The sequence below is a fragment of the Apteryx rowi genome, unplaced genomic scaffold (assembly GCF_003343035.1).
Source record: "Apteryx rowi isolate R43461 unplaced genomic scaffold, aptRow1 scaffold_10, whole genome shotgun sequence".
Classification (NCBI taxonomy): domain Eukaryota; kingdom Metazoa; phylum Chordata; class Aves; order Apterygiformes; family Apterygidae; genus Apteryx; species Apteryx rowi.
Window position 1 is genome coordinate 3634836 of NW_020447197.1, and position 27037 is coordinate 3661872.

At 45.2% G+C, this 27037-nt stretch overlaps 1 protein-coding gene across 1 annotated transcript; it reads left to right on the forward strand.

The window, feature by feature from the left end:
* Nucleotides 1–18422: 18422 nt before the first annotated feature.
* TNFSF10 (TNF superfamily member 10) lies at nucleotides 18423–26038 on the forward strand. The gene is made up of 5 exons (XM_026061995.1): nucleotides 18423–18548; nucleotides 22169–22321; nucleotides 23983–24025; nucleotides 24749–24881; nucleotides 25606–26038. Exons 1-5 carry the CDS (start codon nucleotides 18423–18425, stop codon nucleotides 26036–26038), a joined length of 888 nt encoding a protein of 295 aa, XP_025917780.1.
* Nucleotides 26039–27037: the final 999 nt, after the last annotated feature.

Consider the following 27037-nt stretch of genomic DNA (forward strand, 5'->3'; position numbering starts at 1 on the left):
GTTTGTTTTCTGCGGAAACGCTTTCTTTGCCTTAGCCACGGAGAGAGAGAAGGTTTAAACTTCAGGTGCCGGGAACCTCTCTGAGGCCTTAGCAGTCATGGCTCTCCCGCAGTAGTGGGTTTCTACCAAAACGCGAGAGGCAAGGGAAGTCTTTTATAAGTGCTTTGCGAGCAGCTCACAGGACTCCCCAATATATGTTCCCACCGTAAAGAAGGCCAGAAAGCACAGCGGTTTTAGTTGCATTAGCACGAGGCATTCCTGGATTTTCAGCATCACTGATGAAGTGAGTTTGCAGGGTTAATATAATCCCAGTCTTTTTCTTTTTCTTTTTTTTTTTCCCAAGTATCTTCACAGGGAAAGAGCCACAGGAATTTGAGTGCCTTGTGCAAGAACACGTTTCCTGGCTTTTCAACTTACTGTAACTCGGTTCTACATAAGAATGTTTCTTCTTTTTTTTTTTTTTTTTTTTTTTTTTTTTTTTAAAAAACCTTGGGAATGAAGAGGGAGGGAGGTTTGCACCCCTCCTTACCTAAACCTGCTTTTTGGAGTATCAGTGTGACTCACAAGTCCACACTTGCTGCTTAAGCATAGAGCTGCAGAGCAGCAAGGATCCAGCCAGACCACCAGTCCCTGAGCTTTCCCGGTGGGAAGCAGGGGGCTGAGCAGGAGGCGATCCCTTGCCCTCAGCTCCAGCATGCACCACCAGCCCTGCTCGCTCCTTAACCCCCAGCCAGCGTAGGCTTTTCACCACAGTTGAAGACAACTTTGTTTACAGGCAATAATTTCCATGGCTTACCAAGCCAAACACTGGTTTATCCAAAAACATTACATGGTCCAGGTATCTACAAACATTTTGGAGCTTGAATAATGTGTGCTGCTGCATTTCAAGTTCAAGTTCAGGCCATATTCACCAAGAAAAGTCACGTGAGGATTTCCAGCGTGGTGACGTCTTCCTTTTCTTTCCTTTTGTAATTAGGCATGCAGCTTGCTCCTTCCAATCAATTTAGTCTTTCGAGAAAAATAAAATTCATATATGAAATCTAATAGCACAGGTAGATYTGTATGGATTAGCAATATGAAGGAGAACATTGTCAAGCATATAATGATATTTTGTGGTATGTTTGCTACAGTTAATGCTCTTAATTGCATTTTCCAGTTTAATTCTAGTAGCCAAAGGCTCAATGCACAAGGCAAATAAAAGACAGGATAATTGGCATGCCCAAGTGCCCCTTTTCAGCATAAATCAGGCAGACAGCAAATATGAGTTGAGCAAGGAGATCACTATGTTGCCGTTTAATTCACTCAAGATTTTGCCAAAATTAATTTCACACTGCAGGATGGAAAAACAGGCCCGGGAAATGAAGTCAGAACGTCAGGAGGGACCAGGAGGGCCCGGCGCCACAGCATCCCCTTCCACATTAACATTTCAAACAAGTGTGAGGAGGCTCGCTTGCAGACGCATCAAGGAGGAATAGGATCAGACAAAGCCGGCTTCCCGGGTACTCTCTTCCCTTCCCTACATGTGTCGAAGTTGCTCTGGAATTTGCATTCCTGAAAGATTCCTCCGGGACAGCAGGTGCGATTAGCAGAAGGCTCTTGGAGCAGAAAGACCTTGCTGCCACTCGCACAGCAGCAACGGGGCTTGCAAGTCGTGCCCAGCTTTCAGGACATCGGCCCTGCAAATTCACGCGGASGGGAAGCATCACGCTATTCCAATAGGTGCTTTGCAGCGGTTTGTATGTATGCAAGAAGTTGCCCAGTCAYGTTTTAGAGCGTAAATCCTCTAGGGCAGAGATTATCTTTATAGGCTTAGACACACAAAAACATTACCACAGCTTTGCTCTTAATCCATCAGAGTCGCAAGGTAAGATAAATAAAAAGGTATGTATTTTTCACTGAGTTTTAAGCCAAGGTGCTTAATCTTCCATTTGATCTACAAAGCACAGCCAGAGTAACTAACTATGAAACTGCTAACACTCGTTAAGGCGTTGTAATTCTGAGCCTTATGCTTCTTTTTGTTTGAAGATAGAGTAAATAGGTATTTCTACTTATCGATGCTACAGAGATCACACAGTTTCTTTGGAGGAATCTCAATTCTCTAGGGCTTAACATATCAGTAACTGAGATACAGCTGGTCCGACTCTCTGGTAGCGTTATCTGCGTTTCACCAGCAGACAGCCGACCCTACGGCTTGCGCATTACACTTGGACTCCCAGCAGCTTGGCAGCTGTTCAACAGTTATATAAGCGTTTATATTAACTATAAAGAAAACATGACTGCATTTGGCCTCTCAACAGATTATTTGGCCATCTAACCTAACAAAACACTACGGTAATGTTGTCAATCACAGCCAGTTTTGGAAAGCCACACTGTGCTTAGTACAGTATTTCCAGGCTGCGAGCCATAAAACGAGCCTGTTCCTGCCGCAGTTCATGGGACTTTTGCTGTTAACTGTAACAGGATCCAAGCCAACGCAGGGTCTCAAAAACACTCGCATAAATTTCAAACCCAGAAATCGCCCTCTGTAAAAACAGAGCAGTTGTGGGAAATCCAGGCAGGGAGCAAACAGCCAGAAAACTGTTTGCTTTGCGAATACGCGGAGGTAGCTTCCTTCCCGTTTCGCTCTGCGAACTGGCACAGGGCAAGGACAGGTGAGCGCTGGTTCAAGGAAACCGGTGTGAGCAAGCAGCCGAGAGCGACCGGGCATCCCCCTTGCAGCACCCGCATGCCGTTAGTTGGACCTCGCCTAAGGTTGCACCCTAACGTCACAGGGCTTGTTTCGCTATATCCCTCGCTATAGTATCAAAGACCCGGTCCTGCGAGGCACGACGTTTCCGAGCGGCTTGAAGATAATCTCATTTTCTGGGTGAAAGTCTCGAAGCGCACAGCTTGCCTCTGCCTCACTTCTGCACTTTTTTGCGGAGACAGACTTTGCAGCGAAGCCTCTGCGCTTAAGTGCAGCAGGAAGCRTTTCTACACTCGTACGTTGAGTTTACGGTCTGCCATCCAGATCCGCGTCGCCGTGAGCGCTCCTTCTTTGCAGCCAGAAAYGTGGTGTTATGAAGGATGAAATGCAGATGTTCCCTGTTTACCCAGTATCAGTGATTTCATAACACTTAGCCCGCAAGTCATGACTAGATTATTTCAGCTGCCAGCGGCGCGGGCCAGGAGTCGAGCAGCTCCCTCTGCTCAGGGCGTTCGCAGCGCTGAACCGAGCTGCAGGGACGGCAAAACTACCACGGCCAGGAATGAATGCTTCTGAAGTATATGTACCTGGCCTTTTGAAACCCAGGTTTCACGAACAGATAACACGTACTTTAAAAATGTTTCTCGGGGTACAAACGTTCAGCCTGGTGCCGACGGACGAGCAAGGCGTGATGCTGACCACCAGCCGCCCTGTCTGCCGAGCCGCCTGTGTCAGGTCCTTCTGCCCCTATACGGGCTCGGCAATATCGATGCTGTTAGATCAACACTTGATGTATTAAGCTGAACACAACCTAGGGTCTCTCTATTTACTTGAGCTAATGCTTTCCTCACTTGGCATTTCTGTTCAGAAGACATTTCAAGTCCCAGATCATCTCCAACACTTAAAAACTGTTCACTTTGTCCTACCTTTAGGAGACATTTGCACTCCGCAGTAACCTTTGAGACTCCAAAAAAGAGCGGAAATTAGGTGAGAGTTTTTGGAAGCCAAGATACATATTATATCTTCTACCTACATGGATATGAAAAAAATAAAAAAAGTGAATTCAGTAGATTTTGCAAGGACTGCAAATTCTACAGGTCAGCAGAAGTCCACATTAAACACACATCAAAGCACTGCTCCAGGCTATGAAATGGAAAAAGAAATGGCAAAGTGACCTCACTGGGATTTTGGAGACGTACATGCTCACCAAATACTGATCTGCATCTGTTTTAAAAAGACATTGTCTATGTTAAGAAACTTTGATACCATAAATCTCATACGCAAAACAGACAAAAAAATAATTCTGGCTCAACTGCAGTAGCACCACATCTGGAGATGAATTTCATCCAGAGTACTCAAACTACAACAAACAAAGATTTGCTAGATGCAGCAAAGCTAAAGATTATTGCACGCTGGTAAGAATTACACAGGCTCTGTGCAGGTATTCAAATACATATGTGTTTAGAGATAGTCGTGTACATTCATACATACTGCTCTATATTTATGCAGGCATGGAGATTTTTAAGTCTGGGGCACCTGCATGTGCAAGGATTATCTGATTACTACAGTTTTTAAGTAATCTGTTCCTCACGACATTCCTTCCCTGTGCAAGAAAAACAGAGGTTTCTCAAGGCATCAATAGTTCAGTCTTAAAACTCGATTCTCACAAAGTGCTCTTTGGGCATGAATTCTTCATAATCTGCCTGTGGGGGAGATGGGTCTTGAGACTTCTTCCCCTTGACTGCCCCCTCGGAGCCAGGAACACACTGTGGAAGAAAAGCTGAAGAAATCTGATGGAGAGCCCAGAGGAGGCCTGGGCTCGCACTCCTGTCCCTGGACCACACGCCTCAAACCAGCTTGGTGCCATTTGGTGTCCACAGAAACAACAGCTCCTAGAGGCAGGTGAATAACCAAGCGCCTATTAATAAAAAAAGACTTGCTAAGACAAAAGCAAGTTTCCAGCCCTCGCAGCTGTAGTGAGAAGTTCAGAGCTYGGAGACCCAAAAGCAAAGCAAAGGAACCGCAGACGTTTTCTCTTCAAACCTGTGTCAGACTTTGGAGACCTGGCAGCTTGTGACTCCYTGGATGACGTGGCCTATTTAACTTCCTTACTCAGCGTAATGTCTTCAGCCAGGTCRAGACATAAAATCGTAAGGGTAGAGGGAAAATGTTTGTGTCTCTGTGCACTCCATCACAGCTGCGACAAGAGCTGGGGCACTCTGGAGGCTCATTTCATTTAACATGTCACACCTGGGCTGGCTAAGCAGGGGATGGACAGAACCAATAACACACTGACTTTTTAATAGCAGGATCCAGACAAGCACAGGCAGCTTAAACGCCAAACTGAAGACACTTAACAGCTCCTGCTCCCGGTAAGCTTGCGAGTCTTGCCTTCCCTTAAAGCAAGCACTGAGCCGCTTTGTACAGCTCTAAGTCTCTAGATTTAAAACTGTTGCACGGGCGTGAGGATCAGACACACTCTAAGTCAGGAAGACAGCAAACCAGTATAACAAATGAGGAAAGTAATTTACCCTTCAAGCTCTTGTTTTGATTTACAAAGTGCAAATGAATCAGAAGTTTTCCAACAATCCTTGCCTCGGGAGCATTTATAAAATCCTGGAGACTTCCTGTGTTGCATTTTAAGAACCATAATCCAAAGCCACTGGCAGTCAGCTGACTGGCAATATCACCTTTGTCTGCTGGAAGCAGAGACTTCCAAAAGAAGAAATCTATTCCAATTTGCAAAAGGTTCCTTTCCGCATAAGGCAAGGGTGCTTTTGTGAATTCCCTGACTCTAACCTTCAGAAAGATTCAGCACTTAAGACAACTGATGGACTCCCAAAGCAAACTTAAAATCCAAAACAATGTGTTAAGTCATTGCACCAAATTCTTACAGTTCTTTTTCCACAGTGCAGATTGGAGGCTAAAATTCCCAAAGACAACAGAATCACCCTTATTCCGGCAGCTCTTTATGTTGCTCTTCCTGAAAATCTGTTTGAGACTGCAGGAATGAGAGGCGGGCACCAGGGACATGAAAGGCATGCTTTCCATCGCTAAGCAGAGATGAAGCAGGACTAATCTACACGGCGACTTTAATCAGGGCTAGTATCTACACGGGTCCTGTTTAAGTAGGAGTCACAAAACGCACAGCTGGAGTCTGCGGTAGAAGAGTGGGTGCTCGTACGGTGGGGGAAGGGGGCTCCTCTGGGCACCTGATCAGCCGCAGCCCCGAAACTCCCGTCAGGATCTGCAGCCGTGCGACTGCTGCGCCTTGAGACAGCTCTTTCAAAACAACGCCGTATCTAATCTAAGGGGGATGGAGCAGCGCTTGAGAAAGGGAGTTTTCACAAACAAAGCACACATCTGCTTTCCCCCTTATCAAAACTTCCCGCTTGTCAGCTTCCACCTACTTCCCTCCTGCTCCACAGCCCTCTCCGGGCTCCGGTTTCATCTCTTCCCCAGCTCTTTGTGCACRTTCCCGCGCCTCAGTTAACCCAGGGATGTTGAACTCTAGCAGGGAAACTCGAAAGCGCTTGGCTGCATTGTCTGGGCAGTGATTTGTAAACRCGGCATGTGTAATCTCTGCTGTCCCTGCCCAGCTATTGTGCTCCCTTTGGAAGAAATCCCTGCGTAACCATGGAATGACCCAAGACAAGCGCAGCAAAAAAACAGCTCAGGGTTACAACTCCATGCTTCTGCTCATGATTTTTAGGCTAGAAAAACAGACACGTATACAATACATGTATACCTCTACAACAGGCACGTACGCAGTCAGACACTTGCAGGATCCGTCTGATTTGCCATACCTGCACACATCAACTTTTTGAGGAGCACGTGCAGCACGGTCAACACTTTCCCGAAGAATTTGACTCATTCCGAGTGCGGACATATGTAGCAAATCTGAGATTTCTGCACGCATGACGGGCTGGTAAGAGCTACTGCGCATGCTCAGGGACATCCTCAAAACCACCTTGGGGAAAATTTCTGAAAGAAGAAAGAGGATATGACTGGAAAAACCCAGGCTGTGTATGGAACATTTGTAAAATACTGCTAACTTCCACCCTCTGAACATCTTGTAGAGATGAGGAAATTACTATTTAATAATAGGCTCCATAGACCAGCTGCCATAAAAGCTCCCTAAACAAGTACCCATTGCATGTGATATGTTTTAACTGCCACAAGATTAGAAATAGCACCTCTTCCTTGCCACAGAGTGGCAGTGGTGGTAAACGTGTCCTAAAACAGCTGAAGAGTGGTGATGTGCAGATCAGAGCACTCTGCGGCTCTCCCCTCCGGACAAGAGTCTCGAGCATATTCTCTCCTCTTGGGCAATGCTGATAGAGACAACCCAGATAATCCTCCTGCCTAAATCTGTAACGGCAACTCGTTGTCTCCTGGTATCCTTTAATTAAACTAAAACCTGTATATCCATCAGCTATCAGCAACATACTAGCCCTGGCAAACACGCYGGGCCATATAGTAGTCTGGCTGCTCAAATTACACAGTTATTTCACCCCCCCGGTTCTACTATTTCTGCTGATAACAGAGAGTTCAAAGGTTCTGTGGCTCCTATTTCAAGAGCTAAGCTGTGGTTTCAAAAGCTCTCTTCATTTAAAAAACTTAACCCTCTCCTGATACTCACAATTAAGCCCTGAGGTACACTCTTCCCAGCTCCACTTTCCATCTTTCTCTCTACAATGTGTTGGGGGGGGGCAGGGGGGAGACGTGCCTTTATTTCCTTAAATAAGGCAAATAACGCTGGGTATTAGCATGGAATAACTGCAGGGTAGTTTAAAGCCAGCTCTAAGCCAGTTGGTCCAAAGCTGGAAGGGGTCTGACTGTGGTGGCAAGAAGGTGTTGAGTGACCAACCTTTGTTCCCGAGCCGGGCTTCGATCAACGGGGAGCTCTGGTCGCAGCGGTGGATTAAGGACTTCTCGCCCGCACTGCAGCCTGCTGCCCCTTAAATACAACAAACAAAACCATGTTACCACACCATAAACCACATTTGGGAACCGAGGAAGGTTTCTTCTAAAAGCACCTGGTCAGAAAGGGGCTGGATGGAGGATGGGAACTCTAAGCCACCATTGCCACTGGAGCCCTGGGACTGTTAAACCTCGGTCTCGGAGAAACTGCTGGCAATGTCTCTTAAGCTGCATCTGATTTTCTCTGAAAAGCAGGGGAAATGAGGCCATGGGGAGCCTTGCGCAGTTGCGGGTGGGCTCCAGGGCCCACTGTCCAGGACYGGAGCTGCCCGCTTAGCACTAGCTCTGATTTCGCTGAACCGCACGATGGTACGGACGGACAACTGCTTCCTAGAAGGCTCCTGAAAATGTAACTGGCTGCAACAACAAAAAGGCATTTTGACTGAGCTTTGTATTGACCGCTTCCTTTCTGGAAAAACATGGCTAAGTCTGAAACTGCTAGTAACAAAGAAAATGAAAATGTAACTAAAAATCCTTCTGAAGGAAATGAGTGTTCGCTGTCTCCTAAGCAGCAGCTCTTYTCAAAAATGAATGTCTCGTTAGAGAAAAACAGGCAGATTCCCCCCCTTCTCTGTCTGACAGGTGAGTTTCAGCAGCCTGAAAATGATCTATAAGAATTTACAATATGGGTGATAAAAAAGCTATTCACAGAGTCGTCTTTTTTCTTTGAAAAGCATCAACCTAAAAGAAACCGGAGTCCTGAGCCAGACCCAACCTCTGCACTGGCGAAGAGGCACTGGAATAACGAGGGGGGCGACTGGGCAAGCAGGGAGCCCCCCTAACGGTGCAGGATGGGGAAGACCTCGCTCCTGAGCACCAGCCATGCTCTTCGCTGAGCCAGCTCAAGCCACTAACCCAGAAGAGACCTAGAGGGCTTTTTCGTCTGTGTTAATGGGCTGCTTTGGCTCTGATGAGCACCAGAGCTGATCCAAGATCAACAGAAGGAGCAGAAGAAACAGGGCTGTCCTCTTGTCCTCTTGGAGCAGGGGCAAAAGGCTCGGACACCTCCCAGCACTTCTTGCAACCACAGGTCAACATCCGTGCTGCGCGCTGGAGAATCTGGCACTGATGAGAGAAGTATAAATCTTTTATCAGGGCTACAAACTGAAYAGACAAACTCTGCTAATGCCCTTCTCTCCAAGGACAGTGAGGAACAGAGCCAACCAGGGTCTACCCCAGCAGCTAGCATGGCACGGGACTAGCAGAGGACCTCAGAGCTGTCTCCGATATCAGAGAAGCAAAACAAAGTGTTTCATATGTATATATAGGTATCAAATCATACCTGATCACCACATCATAACCCTACCACTGAAGCCAACAGCACTTCGYTGAAAGGGAGCAGTTATTTCTGTGATGACGCATCATTGTCTCCTGGTGTTTTTCTCTTACAAAATCCCAYCTTTGACATTAAGGTCCACTTTTTAAAACTAAGCCCTTGAGTCACTCTCTTTCACATGAGGCCACTCTGTTTCAGTGTTCCTGTCTGCTACCAGAATACTTTTGGTGCTATAAATGGCTCTCTGCTGAAAGGTATGCTTTTATATAGGGATATTTCTTTTCTGGGTGATTAAGGACCTAATTGTCCCAAATACATGATAGAACTATAGCCTTATAGAAGCCAAGGAAATCAAGTTCAACTGCCTCCAAAATTCATACAAAGGAACATGCCATGGCAAGTCCTAGATAATWGTTTTAATTAAGTCAGTCATGGAGGTAATTTTACAATCTAACTGTGCTGAAGAACTATTTCACAAGCAGATTGCAGTCATCAGTTATTTTTCAAGTGCCTTCTTGTGACATTTCTTCCTAGTTATAAAGAAATTACTTTTATATTTAATTTTTCCACATAAACATTCTGTTGCGACACATTTAAATTTTTCTTTCCCCAAACCTCATGATTCCTTAACCAGCTTAACCAGTATAAATTCACAATCCAAAATTCTCTGAAAGGCAAGACTAAAGCAGTGCAACCTTTTACCCAGGTAGAAGTATTGACAAGAACAATAATAAATAAATAATGCCAAATAATAAATAAATAATGCCAAATTCCTTGGCCTTGCATGCTTTGCCATGACTACATGCTTTTGCAGCCTCTTCACTGTTGAGCTGAGCCCATACTATAAGGTGGTAGCTGGGCTAGTAAGTAACACATCTCAGTGGCTTCTGTAAGACCTATCTCGCGTCTTGCCAACTTCGATTTTATGCTGAGCTCCCCCATATCTGTCTATGTATGTCCATGTATCTTTAATAAGGTCACAAGCATCCTCTACAGACTTCTCTGTGACAATCCCAAGTATTGATTCTGCCAAGCCAAAACCATTTACTCATGAATTTTTCAAAAATCATTAGCAAAAAGTCTTCAAACGGTTTTACTCTTGCAAAATATATTACAGGCAAGTCTGAGTTCCTTTGACATCTGGTTTTATGTTTGAACCCCCAGGATATGCCTAGACTGTGCTTCCAATCTTCCCTCCTCCACATTAAAACCTTAAAAATTCCTTTTTTTAACCCATTTTCTAACAAAATCTAAGATTCTTGRTCAACTCCAAGAACTAGGCCTTGAAAAGGTCATCTATATCAAGATGGGGTCATCATATGAACATTTTATTTGGCAGAAAAACAGTTTTAAGAGTTTCCTTCCATCCCTTGCTGCCCTTCATTGTGTTTCCAGTGGTGTCCCCACCGTAAATCACATCACAGAGCAACCAGAACCAAAACAAACTTTTAGAAAGCGTTTTTTTTTTCCCCCCACTCATTTCTGTGATCTCTCCTTAGAGGGTGGCCCCGCTGACAGTTGCTCAGGTCAGCTYCCGCGCAGTGACTGCCTCTTCCTGGCTGTGAAGGAAATCCTGGTGAGACACGTGATGCCGGGGAGGTCCAAGGGGTCCCCCTCAGCMCCCGTGCAGCTGCGGGGAGGGGGCTCACGGCATCTAAGGAGCTCCTATTTCCAGCCTTAGGAAAACTCAACAACCCTAAATATCCTCTTGGAAACCCCGTCTGAAAGCATACGGCTTCCTGAAAACTGCCCACTCTGGTCTGAGAAGAAATCTGGGATAAAGACGTTTGATAGGACTTGGAGTGACACTTGTCTTTGTGCAGCACTTTCTTTCCAAGTGTTGACTTATTAAACATTATTTTCAGATGGGCTTTATTTGCACTACCTGAATAAACCTTTTTAGTTAATAAATCACTTAGCAACTCTGAGTGACCGGAGTAGTAGTTAATCTATTGATAGCAATATTTGTTCAGACAAACAAAAGTAAGAGGCAGTGACTGGATGAAGCTGAAAGCCCAAGCTGGGAATCTTTTGCTTGCTGGCATCTGAAAAAGTGTCTGAGATCTGCTCGGTGGACTCAAACCTCMGGGCTGGCTAAAACTTAATGGGGAAAAAAAAGTGCTGCAGTTTACTTAAAATGAAGTCCTAAGCTGCATTTAGCAATCACTGGAGTTGTGACAACTGTAAACCACTGATTTTTTTTAAATACTTTGTTCTCCACTTTAAGATTTTTTATATCAGATATTTATTGTCAGGATTCTTTTCCAGCTTCCTTCCCTAGTAAATAAGGAAATCCTGCTCAAAAGAAACCAGGGAAGTGTTTACTATACTTTTTATTAATTCCCAGACATTGAAGTTCTTGTTTTGCAAACTGATGTCAGTTTGAGTTTAACTTGAACGATTTGAGTAATGAAAAGAGAAAAACTTAGCCACAAGAGTAAATATACTGCAGCTCAGTGAAGTATACTGCAGTTTACTTTTAGTTAAATATTGCTATAGTTATAAATGTTTTTCAGTTAAATATTACACAATTTTGGAGTAGAAACGATGAAAATAGAAAGCATGTTGACCCAAGAGGCAGTTGCCTTTCAATTCTTCCTCCTGCCTTTTCTGTTTACTGAATTTCAGCGCAGTACAAGCCCAGCAAAACATCTTGCACCTGGCAAGATTTACCAGCTGTAAATAACGCTTGGCCAGGCTCCGATGGGCCTGGCCTCTTTAGGTTCCCTCCCTTCAGCCATCAGGCCACAAAGCTGTTTTAATACGCTGTTTGCCTCTAGCTATGGGGAACTTTTGCTCCCAACTATATAATGACCCGTTTTTCAGGACAAAAGGAAAATATCTTTGCTGCTCAAAGTCACCAAAAATACAAAGTGGCCACAGAAGATCCTGATGCACATAAATACAAATGTACATGTGCTGTAACTCCATTATGGTATTTTGCATTGTATTTATACCATAAATATAACATAAAAGTTTGTCTATTTTTTATCACCACTATATGTTCAATGAGGATTTCATTGGCATATTTACTGAGTCCGATGTCTCTTTCCAGGGTTGCTTGAGCTAATTCATCACTCAGCAGCGTGAACAAACAATTCAAGATTTCCTCCTACTCTGCACAATCTCATATTCACTCTCTCTGCCATGTGCTTCCTACTCACACACCTCTGAAGGTCCCCTCCAACGCTCTTGGTGGTCTTGTCCAGCCCTGCCAAACCGAGTGGCCTCTTGCAGCCCCCTCAGGGTTCACAGCTGTCAACCTGACATGAACCACATTGGAGATGGAGCAGAGAGATACCACCACACCAATTTAGGCGAGGATTTCCTGAGCGGGAGAATTACCATAGCCAGAAAGTCTCTTGTGTCCCACACTTAAGGCTAAATAGCTGGAAGATTCACAGCCTGATTCTCCTCTTGTTATTGCTTTAACACCAATCAGGCAGCATGAAAGACTGAACAGCTGAATCTTTCTAGCCACTGGCATGAAGTTTTTCAATAGACATAACCACTCCCCAGAACAAAGTGGCCACCAAGCAGCCCCAAAACCTCTACAGTGGTGCGTCACAGTGAAAAAAATGCGGCGAGGGTATATGCAGCATTGGTATCGCCTGAAGTGACATGATCCTCCTGCTAAATATGCTTTTAAGTAGGTGTAAATACAAACAAAGCTATTCCCCACTGCCATTACTATGTCCTTATGACGGTTGCACTGGTATAAATACAAATACATCAGGCTGGGCCAAACTGAGACTGCACGAAAACTAAGATTCTGCTGGACAGAGCTGAGAGTTTGGCTTCGCTACATGTTTTTAGTCACAAGATGTAAAGCAACCCATACAATTAATATAGCATCAATATATTGTCCAACMCATCGTACTCTTTTTTTCTAGTTACAGGAAAAAGAAAGGCTTTTCATGTAAGTCAAAACGGTCCCCAATGCCTTGCTCTGCTTCCTCGGCACCCATAGCATTTGGTGGCATGTTAGGAGACTACGTCCTAGTGGGAGCCGCAGTCACGCTGCTAACAGCCCTTGAGAGTACAAATGGCAGTTCCCCTTAGCGAGGCAGCAGAAATCTCATTAAATTCTCTATCAACTTGTGTGTTGCTTTTAATCTGTCCCAGGAGGAAACTACATCCCAGGCAAAGTCAGACAGATACATGACAGATGCTTTACCATGAAGAAGCTTCTGAAAAGAATATCATTTTTTTGCATACATATCTGGCACCCTAAAGAGAAATATTTATCTTCCATTTTCAATGGAGGTTGAAGGCACTCATCTATGATAAAGATAATCAAATTTCATGCTTCAAGGCTTAAGCAGATTGGTAAGCAGGGCTTTGCTATATGCCACAAAGAATTCTTCCTCTTTGCAAAATGTTACAGAGGCAGCTAAGTATGTTATGGATTTCGTCCCTGCTTCCTCTGGAGCTGAGGCTGCAATGAACCTGCTTCAACATTATCACTCTGTTAATGTAATACAGAGACAGACTTGCAAGCAGCTGTAAACATCCCTTTTGTTCCCATAGCCAGGAGCCCTCAGCGTTGTCTGGTGCTTCACACAGCCCAGTCCTCTAATAGCTGCACGGCCGTATCCAGCCTTGGCCTCTCCAGCTGAAGTGAATTGCATCAACCTAAGTGATCTCAAGGGACATACAGGTAGACATAACTATATAGCCCTTACAACGGATCCATCATTCAAAGATATTTCAGCTACTCCAAAATTAAATTTTTGGACTTTTTCTTTGACCAAAATCTTTCATTCTAAGACAAACAGAAATTTGGAAATGTAAGACTTTCCTGAAGTTCTGAGCTGCTACCAGCTCTACCAATAATATTTTTTAAAATGACATATAAAACATTTACATTATAACACAAGAAAACAACAAGGAATCTTGGACCGAGGCATGCCCAGTGAAAGCAATTGCACTGATTCATTAATCATGTCCACGTGTCCACATGTTTTGCCAGACTGTGCCCAGTGCATTTGGCTCAGGCTCGTAGAGCTCTTGGGCTGCAGTATTGCACATGCATAGCGTCCCGTTTATGGGAGTTTTACCAAACCTCATGGGAAAGTCTAGCCCACTGCATCAAAAAGACATGTTCTTTCCCCTTTAAGCCATGGTGATCCAGTAAATCAGCTTGGTGGCCCAGGACAGTGTAGACAAGAGAGCTGAGGTTCTGGAGATGCTGCAGACAAACCTCAAACCCATAGTTAATGATCTTGTGAGGACTTACTTACCTGGAGAATATTGCTTCCAATATTCTTGGCAATTCTCAGTGAGGGAATTACCATCCAGTACGTGCGCTCCCTCGTATGAACGTATCTACTCTTGCAGTGCAAACTGAACAAAAACGTCTCTTCATTTTCTGCCCTAAAATAGTACTGAGATTACAGATTAAAAAGTGCCTATGTTCTACTCAAGAACTGGCTTTCTAAGTATAAACTTTTTGTAGAAGGCTAATGAAGTACTATTCACTTAAAGATGAAGAGCACTCATAAAGGGAAGTATACTATTCAAAGTGCCCCTATATAATTGACACAATTAATGACAAAGCTTAAAATCTAAACAGTACATGAAGAGGTGAAAGGCTAAGTATTTTGTCAGTTAAAAACRAAAGGTCTGAAGTCAGATCTAAAACATTAATGCTAGGGCATTACTGGAGATTAGTGTGGTATGCGTACGCACATATATTCCCTGCTCTATTTATCAAATCCACTGCTTGGGGCATTGAAAGAGACATGCCAGCTTTGAAAAAATCCACTCATACACGCATTTGGGGCAATTACTGTTGTTATTTGTGCAACACCATATGCAGAAAGGGCACTGTACTGGTAATGAGATCCTCACTCTGATCCGGTGACAGTATAAATCATGATTAAGATGTGAATTTGCAATGGTTTGCAACTGACAGTAGAAAGCGAGGTCTGAATTTGGCACATGGGCCATGGGGGAACTAACAAGCCGTCACAGCCAAGTTGTGATCTGCTCTAGCAGATATGCAAAAGTAAGGACCACTGTTCAAGGTTAACTCTGTGCTAGCTAGTTCAAACCCGGCTTTTCATGCCTGCTCAATCACAAGGCTTGACAGGGTGAGACCATTTGTGGCCTCCAAAAAAGTTTCTGAGCATGGACAGCAACCCACACGTRAACCCTCTGGCTGCGGAGGTGGGCACGTGTTGCCCCCTCCGTGGGGCAGAGCAGATCCGGGCAGCAATCCCTCCGTGAGCTTTTACAGCCAAATATTCAGCTGCTGCACGGTAGGAACGAATGGCTGAAGTACCAAAGCCCAAACCTCCAGAAACATCCAGGCGCCTCTCGATGGGAATCCAAAGTTAGGAGTTAGCTGGTGAAGGAAGGACTTATGTAGCCCTGCTATGTGGGCCATGCACCCAGGAGATGGAAAGCYACAGCGTGACAGCGTGGCCACCGGGCTGTCCTCGTCTCCAAAACAGCTAAATTCCCTCTTTCCAACCACAGCAACACAACTACATGCTTGATACCTGTGACGAAAACATAACCTTCACTGCTAAGCAGAAAAGTCGGTGCTGAGAACTTCTGCTTCCTGGAAAGTTTACTCCCTTTCCCTGACTTTGACCCCTAGGAGTGTCCTGTGCCGTGGTTTGGGCTCACAGGCCGAGATAGGGGTGATGATAACAGTTATCGTCTTTGTRACCAGAAGGATATAAACACAGCTGAACCTCTGTCCCGCTCTGCAAACACCTGCATCGCCCCATCGCTGCAACCAGTGAGGAAACAGAACTACAGACTTTTTTGAGACACCCTTTTATTCTCTTCTGAAATGTAAAACCCCATTTTCACACATCTTCAGAGCTCTTAGAGACTCCTACTAGCCAGTCTGCTGGGGAAGAGCTAGGCTCAGCTATCACAGGTGTAGGGCCAAAGAGTTTTCTTTATATGCCAATTAATACAGGTCCCGAGTCCGCGGATTTCCTGCATTACCCTGGCACGGGACAGAGATTAAGGCTTATATCTAATTAAACGGTTCACTGGGTAAGCTTTAATGGGATGAAGGAGCCAGGAAGAACCAGAGGTTTCGCTAGTGAGCTACTTCCATCTGGTCCTATGCAGATGCACAGAGACAAAATTTGAATGCAGAAATTCAAATATTAAAAGCAGAAACATTCTTAAGTATATTTTATGGTGAAAACAGTTGGAATTTCACTCTCATATTACCCTACATTGGTGTGGAAAACCCATAAATGTATTATCATTGTACAATGATATGTTAAGATCTGAAAAATTCAAACTGAAATGTGACAAGCTTATTTTTGGAAGGGATATTTGAGCGTGCTTTTCCCCATTTTTCCACATTGTTCTTTTCAAAACAGACTTCACTAATTTAGTCTTACGACACTGACAGTAACTAAACAAGTATTAAATCAGAGACAAAGAATATCCATGGAGGGTTTCAAAGGAAGAGTAAGGGGATCATGGACCATGTCTTGTAGACACCGACAAGCTGAGTTTCTGTGAACTGGTAGATTTWCCCACAAGAATAGTTCTGGTACAGTCATAGGTTGGGGAGAAAACCATGAAAAGGCTATGGAAAATCACAGAATGAGGACTAACTCCTAAAAATGAATATTAAGAGTGCTGCATAACGTAAGAGAGTTCTGGTTTACTTTCACTTTTATTTCTATTCTTTTGGAAGAGTAAACACTAAATGGAAAGTGGTGTTTCTTTTAAATGAGATAAGATCTTCCTAAAGATTTGGAACGAAAACCTGCCAAAACTGTATTCAGGATGCAGAATTTTTTCTCCAAGACACTTTACCAACAATTAAATCAACGTTTTACATGGATTGCTCAGATGGAATTTCTTTCTTATGAATTTATGAACTATAATAAAGGAAGTGGGATGGAAGCCATTTTTTGTAAGACTCTTTTGTGCATGTGTTAAAATCTATTAGAAACTTCTGTTGTGAAGATCACGTGAAGAAAAACTTTGCATTAACTAAAAACAAATGTAGGTTCCTCTAGCACTGCTCAGTAAGGGGCTGGGATGCTGCAAGCCAGACGAACCCAGAATGTCACGCTGACTCTGCTGAGAAGTCGTAGGAGGAGATCATGAGCTCACTTTCAAGAAAGCATGAATCCTCTCCATTTGATGCATGTTTTGGAATTACACAAATTTGAATTGCTTTGGCACACAGATTAAATGTTACTCAGAGCCAGACAAATAAATTGCCTGTTACCACATCAAAATCCAGGGATCATTTTGCTATGAAAGTTTATGGTGGAAGACCAAACAATTGATTTCCCTGTAAATGGTTCAATACAATGCAGTTACATCTTCTAAAGACTATCCAGATAGCCATGAGAGGTGGAAAAAAGAGCTCCTTGTTTTAATTTTGCCCTGAAATGTTGCTGAGAATTCCCATCTGGAAGCTGCCTGCATCCTAATGCTCAAGTTAGGACCTCCAGGCAGGGGCCATAATTTCATCCTGCCCTGCAGCAACAGCATGAAAGTGAATCTGTATGTTTGGATTTGAAAAGTCCATTTTCTACGGCTGCACTGTCAGCAGAACCACAGTGGTGCTACCTCTAAAGATTTTGAACCATCCACAGCTAATTATGAAGCTGCTCCTAATCTAAAGGCCCCAAAACCCTACTGAAAGTCAAAGGACACATGTCCTAAATCACGCCAGCGCCTTTGGAAACCTTCCACTTGGGCTAAATAGTGTGGAGAAGAAATTGCAGGCAGGAACCGTAGAGGTTTGAAAACAAAAACGCATAAACAAACAAAATGCCAAAAGTGACTTCAGATAAAGGATGTACCTGGTCCATTTAAGCGTCTCACGACTGGGGAGGAGAAGCCGTACTGTCTGAGTACTTGCAGTGGCAGCACTGGCTTGGAGCTAATTGCAAAGGTGCTGGATACTGTCCCAGGGGCAGCACGCTTGGACTCACCAGCTATACGAGAGAAGCTACGGGGAAAACACAGGTTAGGAAACTCTGGGACCGTCCGCATTCCTCATCGGTGCCTTAAGAGATGAGAAACCACGTTCCCACCGTTCCCCAACGGAGCTGGCTCCCAAACGCTCCGCAGCGCCAGGGCTGGGAAGTAAATAAACCGCGAGCGCAAGGAGCCTCCCGACGCGGCGGAGCGCATCGCCCCCCGCCCAGGGCCAGGCGAGGGTCCCGCTGCCCTCGGGGTGGTTTTTAACCCGTGCCACGGAGGTAACACGGGGGGGGTTGGGTGTTTGTGCGCGGCGCAAAGGCGGGGAAGCGCGGCCGCGCAAGCAGCGCGCAGCAGCGCGCGGGGCCGCTCCCACGGGCCGGGCCGGGCCGGGTTGGGTCGGGTCCCTCCTCTCCCTCCTCTCCTCCCTCCCTCCTCTCCGCCTTCCTCTCCTCTCCTCTCCTCTCGCCCGGCAGGAAGGCGGCAGGGCGAAGCCTCGCCGCGGCAGCAGCAGCAGCAGCAGGAGCGCGGAGCGGCGCGCAGGCCGCCGCGATGCTGCCCGCCGCCGCCGGCCCGAGCGCCGCGCAGAGCTGCGCGCTGGTGCTGGGCGCCGCGGTGCTGCTGCAGTCCCTGTGCGTCGCCGTCACCTTCCTCTACTTCACCAGCGAGCTCAAGCAGGTGGGTGGCGGCGCGGGGGGGCGAGCGCGGCGCGGAGCCCCCGGGAGGGACAGCTCCCAACTTTGCTTAATCGCACAAGTTGCACACTTCTTCCCCCCCCCCCCCGGCCCAGAATTAGGAAACGCGTTTTTCAGAGTTCCCAACTTGCGCCCTCATCACATTGCAGTGCTTTGTCGGCGCTGCAGAAACATTAGTAGCACGCGGAGGACTGGATAGAAGGGTAACCTCTGTGAGCTGGATATTCCTTTATAGACAACAGGTGGAAAAGACAGCTGAGCAGAAATACTTCTTTCTTTCTAAATGCCTCCTCCAGGTGAATACACGGTTTTAAGACACTGACTAATCCCAAAGGAATTTCAAGCAGACAGTAAACAGCATGAATTTCTCATAACGACTTGTAAAATACCCTTTGTATAGTCTAGTTGCTTTGGGTTTCCTGCAGCCAACGTTTAAGTCTACTAGCTCCTTCTTAACTCTTTCTTTTCCTGCAAAAAAATTGTTTGCATTCCATGAAGTTTGCATTTGGTTTATATCTACATGCGCCTTTATGTGTGCAGTCCTACTTTATTTAGACCCTCCCTCACAGCATTCCGGGTTTCCCTAAGTGTCCTGACTAAAATTTATGACTCTGCTTGTTGCTCTCCCTGGGGCACAAAGGTGAACCTGACTGCAGGTAAGTGGATTATGGTTATACAATTCCAGGAAGTATTGCACAAATGCAAACTATTATTTGTTCCCCATGCATTTACTCCACAGCAAATTTAACAGAAGCGGGAGTCTTTTGAGAAGTGAAAATCATTTGTGAAGCAAATGTTAAAGGGTGTACAGTATTCTGCAGTCAATGCTCATATTTTTAAAGTGTATAAAATAGAGATTTTTTCTGCTGAGTTTATACCTGTGATGCTTCCATATTTTGCAAAACTGGGGARTCATAGAAATATAATCATTTTATGAAATCAGATTACACAATATCAGTAATGAAGAAAAGATACACACCATGCCTTCTCATCTCTTCAGGCTAACAAACTTGCCAATCTAAGTAAGGAGGAGCCACACTTACCTTTCACTGAAATATGTACACCTGAAACAGAACCACATCTAAAAATACTTGCCCCAAATATAACTATTTCTGAAGGATAATATGCCTGCATTTGGTGTGAAAGACTAAATCTGCTCATGCTGAAGTTCTGCTGGGCTAAAAAGTAACCTTGCTGGCTCTATGGTATGTGGCGTACCTTAAGCACATATTCTTCAGTGCTTCATCTGGTGCATGATAAAGATGTAAAAAGCTTATTTAGAAATGCAGAGTGCTACCCCACATCGTTGTCGTCAACGTGGACTAAATCTCAACGTATATACTGTGATTTTTGTCTGCTCATTTTTCTTCTCTTTGTTCACAATATCTGCCTTTCTACACCTTCACCAAATTACTATGGCTGCACAGATGCAGATATTTTTATCTTTACAGAAAAAAATATGTATAACTAGCAGTTTTTCTATCTACAGCTGTAGCCATCTGAGTAAAACTACAGATATGACCATTTGTTCCACAGTTTTGCTATGGGAGGAAGTGCTGAGACATGAGCACAATAAAGTTCATTACGCTTCAGGATACAGGGCTGAAAAGCAAATATCCTCAGACTTCCTTCATTTTTAAAAACATAGTCCATGTAGTACTCCTAGAACAGGGAGAAGCTTTACAAGTACTCAGATTCTGTTAGCAGGACTTTCCAGCGCAGAGGTTTCAGTGCTACAGATAAGCCTTGCAACACCCTGCTGCCTTGCTTTCTCTACCTGTAGAGCAGCAATACCAGTCCCTCTGTACCAGATGGCGGTGGGACAAGGTTGCATTCCCTGCGGATCTCAAAATGCATGCAAAATACTGTTCCAGTGACAGTATAATAAAGCTGTTTGGGGGAAAAGCGTGACTGGTAAGGAAAAGGCAGAAGTGCAGTACTGGTTACTTCCAGATGAGAGGGCAAAGCTCGGAGGTGAGCTTTGCCAGATCTGGTAAGAGAATAAACAGTAATGTCTGGTCTGCACACTATTTTTTCAAACTATCTTGTTACAGAATCTAGTGTAGTTAAATCCATCATAGTCCTTAGCTTTAAGTCCTAAGCTTGCACCTTAATAAGCACATAATTTTCATCACTTTGAGTTCTCCAAACAAGAAACCTTACTTAAAAATACCACTGCCTTCTTCAGCAAAGACACCGAAGTCTTCATGGACACTCATTGTGGTGGCACCATTTTGCATGGATGACTACCAAGGACAGAAATCTTTTCAAATATTAGATTAATCTCCGTAGAGTCCGCTGTCCAAATTGAAGGCTTGCTGTTAAGCAGGATAAGAATTGCAGTGTAATATGGGTGAATTCTCGTAATCCTCCCTGAGTGTGAAATCTCTTCCTAAATGCTTTTGTTTGCTAACAGGCAGGAAAAGAATGAAGTGAGGAGGAGGAGGAGGAGGAGGAGGAGGAAGGGGAGGTGGCTCTTATTTGTTGCCTTCAATACCCCAGGCTTAAGGACAGCTGAAACTGGTACACGTTGAGTTAATGTATAGCAAACCAAACCAAACTTCTTTAACGCAGGAACAGTGACATTTAAATATTAAAACAAGAAGTGGGTCTGAACGCTCTGCACGTTCATTGCCCGTTGCTGTCTTTCCCAAGTTTATGTAGTACTTTGCTTGCATAACGAGTCCCACCAGCCTTTATAGCTGATGCAGCACCACTGAGTTCAAAGCAAACAGGAGTTCATAATCCGCTGGCATTTACTCCCAGGCAGTCTAGCTTATGTGCTCTTACATTAAACAACAGCGCCAGCTTGAGTTCTGTGCGTCGCCTAGCCCTGCACATGCAGCAGAGCTTGGGAAAGCTTTTCCGCTATCATTTAAAAGCTTTCGGTTAGATCCCCTCGAAGTCAACAGGAATTTTGTCACTCTACAAACTCATTTCTCCCTATCTGTTGGAAAAAAGGTGCTTTCCCTCTACCCAGAGGGCATAGGCATTGGCCCAGGTCACAGGCATTCAGCTTTATAATTAGATCTGAACCCAAACATCTCTGTTGTCTGGACTTAGCTCTGGACTTTTAGGTCAAACAGAGCTCCAGATTGCTACAGAGCGACCCCAAACTGCTATGGATATGTTCCAGAGAAAGCCTGGATCAGAAGTGGCATTTTCTGAAAAGACAGAATGGAAAATACTTTTAAGGTCTGATATTTGATTTCCTTCTCACTAATCTGCAAAGAAAAATCCATTGTGCAAAAGAGATATTTTAATGCAGAATCAGAGGAACTAAAGCATTCACGAGGTTATGATTTAGGTGTTGAATTTTCCACTAAGCTTATTTAGCTGAGTGCCATATACCAAATTTGTGTCCATGGAGATGGTGTAAGTGTTTCTTTGCATATTAGGTGTCTCCCTGTAATTAAATAAAGATGCAAAATCAGGATGCATTACTCACTCTGCCTGTACAGTCATAACTTCTACCATACTAGTAAGCGCTGCTAAGAAAAGCAAGTGTGTTCCTAAGCGCAGTGAATTAGAGACGTACCACAGCTGAAGGTCTGCAAGCACACCACCGTAAGCGAAAAATTCTGTCTTTGCCTTCTAACACAGCTCCAGGACACGTATTCAAAGAGCGGCATTGCCTGTCTCACCGGGGAGGAGCTCGGAAGTTTCATGCAAAACTTGGACGCAATTGAAACCGAAGAGAGGGAGGCAGACCCCTGCTGGCAAGTGAAGTGGCAGCTGGGAAAGTTAATTAAAAAGGTATTTGGGAACCGGCACGTTGATTGAACGGGGCGGCTCAAGGAACTGCCCTCCCAACAGCGAGGTCCGGCTGGCTCGCAGGCGGCTTTTGTGCCGAGCAGTAGCCGAGCCACGGCGTCAGCTGGAGACGAACCGTACCGGCAGCGAGACCTTCTGACGGGAAGAACCCGTGACAGTGGTGTCGCTGCGTTCGGTTTTACTAGGCTGGTCTCAGTGAYGGCTTTGTATACGTCTTTTTGAAGCATCTCAGTGTGGAAGCGTCCAGGCTCCTCTCTCCTGCTTCATGAAACAGGGTGGAGGTAAAGGGACTAAACGCCCCTGCTCGGACCAGGATAAACCATTAGCAGGTCCATTACTGTTAAAGAGAATACAGCAGCYGTGAGATAGGTGTTGCTCACAGTCCTTCGAAAGAAAGTCCCTTTTGGGCCCTCGCGTCCGACCTGTACAAACAGGAGCTGGGTTTGACTTACCCCAGTGTTTGCTTTCCACCTGCCCGTAATGGCCACAGAGCTGGAGAAGTGCCACTCCCGCTTCGAAAATATACGCCGTCACGAGCAGATGCGATAAAACACAGCAGGAAGGGAAGCAGGGAGGTGCCCGAGCGACGGTCCCGCCAGGAACTGTGTCACGTGTCGGGGGCCGGGGCAGGCGAGCGAGAGCGCAGCACTGGGCACCACGGGTCTTCCACCAGCCTTGCGCCCCGTACCTGTAATTCTGGCTGCAGGGAAGAAATTATGCCTGGTTGAAAACTGAAAGGGCTAAAATCTCCTGGGATGCTTCTCAAAAATCCCATCTCCAGCATATAAAATGTCACTTCAGGCTGAGACTTACCTTGTAAGTTTTGCATCCCAAAATAGAGGCCGTATTTAATATGTAGTCAAAGATCTCAGCTACTTCAGTGCAAGTTCTGCCAGCGAAGTCCCTGTCATTCCGCATGAAGAAAACATTGTTTTATTTTGTGGACATTTACATATCTAATATATCTAATACCTAATACATACCTAATATATCTACTAGCTCCCTCAGTGCTCAGCAAAGCTAGCATGGGTACAAGAAATGGCCCAGCTGTGGCAGGGCAGAACCAGCAGCAAATCGCAATATCGGGGCCGTGTTTATCAGCAAGGTAAATCATCTCAAGAGCATGCTTGCCCCAGCTGCCCTGCCTGTAGTGACTAAACTACTTCATTTAAAAGCAGTCAGCAAACAGTTATAAAAAAGGGAAATGTAGGAAGTAAGATATGCTGGCTTAAAAACTATAGATAGATAGAGATATAAAAATAGACCRAATTTAATTTCCCAGAGCTAAACTCCCCCAGAAGTACAGCACTGCCAAGTATTATTCTGTGAATGGAAATGGATGCTTGCACGCTGCATCGCTTCTTCTTGAAGAGGAGCACAGGGGTCACATTTTCAAAAGGAGTAAAACCTCAGATGGCTGAGCACTCTTGAAAATGTTTTCCCAGACATTTAGTTACATAAAAAATGCAGATGTAGAAATACTTTATTACAAARAATTAATGATACAGGGTTTTTTTGATTTGCTTAATGGTCTAATTCATAATGCCATTTATTCATGAGTCTGAGAAAAGAGTGTCTATTATTTCCTGCATCTATTGCTTGCTGCTGACAAACTAATTATTTTTCTCTGCGTTTGTTGGCAGATGATGTCAAGAAGCTATGAGGAAAACATATCTGCAGTCAATGGTATTACAGTCATTTTATTAACTGCTGCAAAAAGAGGCTGCTAATGGGGTCTGATGTGTCGTGATTCAGGCAATTTTTTTAAAAGCGCGGAAAACAGTGACTTAAAATTTTGTCCCGTTATCCAGTTCTTCTGCGGCAAGTCACAGGAAAAGGATAACGCATTGCTAGAAGGGGGGTTTTCAGGAGCCGGAATTCCGGCCAGGCGGTTAGAGGCAGGTGCCRGCTGAGCGCGGGAGCGAGGCCCCGGCGCGGCAGTGCTGCGGGAGCACGGAGGCCGCCCGCTCCGCCGGCAGCGCCCCGGCTAACGCAGGGGCAGCTCTGCTGCGGTCCGCACAGCTTGGAACGCTCTCAGCGGGAAGCGTTACGGCCCGAAAGTGTAAGTTCCGAGTCAAGGCTGCGAACGCCTAGAAGATGCTCATCAGGAGCACGCACATTTGTTGCAAAGGGGTTATTTTAAGTTCTTGTCTATCGGTAATTTGGGGAGGGGAGAAGGAAAAAGGAAAGCAAAGAGGCATATAAAGACATTTCAAAGGTTGCAAGAGAGAAAGAGGAGTTCGAGCCTTATGATCCAAAACTGTCCTTTTCTATGCTGTAGTCAATTAAAAAAATGACATACGCATTCCTTAAAATAAGCTCAAATGAGACAGACACATTTACAAGGCGACAGGCGCTTTCTGACGCCGCTGATGCTGATCTGAGATTGTGTTTCTCCTCCTCGTTCAGCTGAAAGAGCCCTGACGTTTCCAAACGCCAACGAGCAGCCGCCGCAGAATCCCGTCTACCGGATAGCAGCGCATCTAACCGGAAACAGCAACAGGAAGAACTCTCTGTCCCCACACAGTAAGCTTAAAAACACGTGAAGATCGTGGCATTTCTGCCCTCTTTGCTAGCTTGACGCTTGCATCCCCTTCTTTATGCTTGCATTGAGTTAATCATAAGAAACCAACCACCCAAATGCCCTCTTGTCCCGTTCAGGACATTTTCTTTTCAGCTCATTCTTGCAGCACAGGGAGAAACCCCCTTCGCTCTGGATGCCTCCCTAACTTTCCTTCTGGAACCTTCATTTAAAAAAATATATAAATAAAATCCCTCTTCCTAATGCTAAGCTTTCCTCTTTGCTTTCCTTTAATTTCCTTCTGTTAGCTGTATGAGTGCCAGCTGCTATGGCGACAGACCTATTAGAAATGCAAGACATGGGCAGGAAAGATTTGACATTCAAGAGGTATTAATGAACGGCTTGGTAGGGTTTCTACGTCTTTGGAGGCTACCAGCCACAAATGGCTATTTTGACTACGTTACTAAGGAACTGCATGATGATACGCACTTATTCGGAAGGGCAAAAATTACAAATAAAAATAGTGAATTCCCACATAGTGCTAAACAGTTTGCTTATGGACCTTCAGATTATTTTGGCAGAATGGGCCTAACGAACTGCCTGTTGAACCCAATGGGAACTGCCACTTTCCTTACTTCTTTTTTGAAGAGCAGACTCCCAGGCTAGCAGACACCAGGCTTAGCTGCTTACAGGCTTTTAACTTTACGTCTTCTCTCTTTTTTTCTCAACTAGATTCCTCACCCAGAAGAGGCAGCGGCCAAAAAATAAACAACTGGGAATCATCACGGAAAGGCCATTCTTTCCTTTACAACGTGGAGCTGAGAAATGGGGAGTTAGTGATCCCCAAAACAGGCTTTTACTACATCTACTCACAAACTTATTTTCGTTTCCGCGAAAACGAGAATGAGGATTCAGATTTACTGGCGCAAATCAGAAACCCTAAGCAGCTGGTCCAATACGTTTACAAACTGACTAATTATCCAGAGCCCATTTTGCTCATGAAAAGCGCGAGAACAAGTTGTTGGTCTAAAAAGGCAGAGTACGGACTTTACTCCATCTACCAAGGGGGCGTATTCCAGCTGAAAAGGGACGACAGGATTTTTGTCTCTGTCAGCAACGGGGACATAGTTGACATGGACAAAGAAGCAAGTTTTTTTGGAGCCTTTTTGATCAGTTAAAAGGTTAAAACCATGCCCCAAAGGAACCCGTTTGCATAGTTAGGACCAGCTTAAAATTCTGTAAAATCGGGGGTAAAAAGCAAACAGTACCGACAGTAGCGGACTCCCCATTCCCAGCTCACTCAGTGGAAAAGGTCTGGCCGTGCTGCGGCATGCTCCAATGAGCCAATAAGGAGGACGAGCAGGCGGCTGGGGCCGCGCGTTTGCAGGAACGAACGGCACGGCTCACTTCCCAGCGGGTTTGGGGAAGAGCAAGGCTTTAAGGCGTCCGGATGCCGCCTTGGGCGAGAGCCCGGCCGCGCGCAGGTAAGCGCTCCCCCGGCATCCCGACCGGCTCCGCTGCGGCACGCTGCGCGCCGGCTCAGCGCAGGGGCTGCTCCGAGGTTGGGACTGGAAATCACATTTTACTTGCGGTCTGTGTTTGGGCCCCGTCTTGAGCATCTCGGCTCCTCTAAGGAGCCCTCGCGAGGGCTGGATGCCGGTGGAATTACGCTGGAAGGACTTGGCTCGTACCTGAACCTCAGTTTTACAGAAGCGAAAGGCCGTCAGAAATTCAGAATACTCATCTTCGCCTAATCTGACAAAGCACTTAAGCGCCTAATTAATTTTAAGCACATGAACAGTCTGACCAAAAGGGGATATTTACGTGCTTGAAATTAAATATGTGCTTAAGCGTTTTTCAAGATCATGCCTTGAATAAGCACGAGTCCATCTTAATCAGTATATTGTACATAGAAAAAAACAACCAGCTGCTGAAATGGCGCAGAAAAGGTTTTGAAATCGGGCAGTATTTTGAGATCACAGCACGCTGTGATCGTGCCTATTTACTTAATTGGTGTATTGCGAAGGTTTCACCAGGCCGGCAATAGGTTCAGGAACGCAACTGCTGCTACGCTTGCTGACAGCAAGTGCGTGATCCAGGAGAAGGTGTTTCCCTTTAAACACTGAATTCTACTAGACCTTTGCCACAAATGGAGCATGACATGGTGCTCCCATGTT

Excerpts from the sequence above, each read along its gene's own strand:
- TNFSF10 (XM_026061995.1), top strand. The coding sequence starts at position 18,423 with ATGCTGCCCGCCGCCGCCGGCCCGAGCGCCGCGCAGAGCTGCGCGCTG. Across the intron at positions 18,549-22,168 it reads TCACCAGCGAGCTCAAGCAG|CTCCAGGACACGTATTCAAA; the intron begins GTGGGTGGCGGC and ends CTTCTAACACAG. Across the intron at positions 24,882-25,605 it reads CACAGTAAGCTTAAAAACAC|AAGAGGCAGCGGCCAAAAAA; the intron begins GTGAAGATCGTG and ends TTCCTCACCCAG.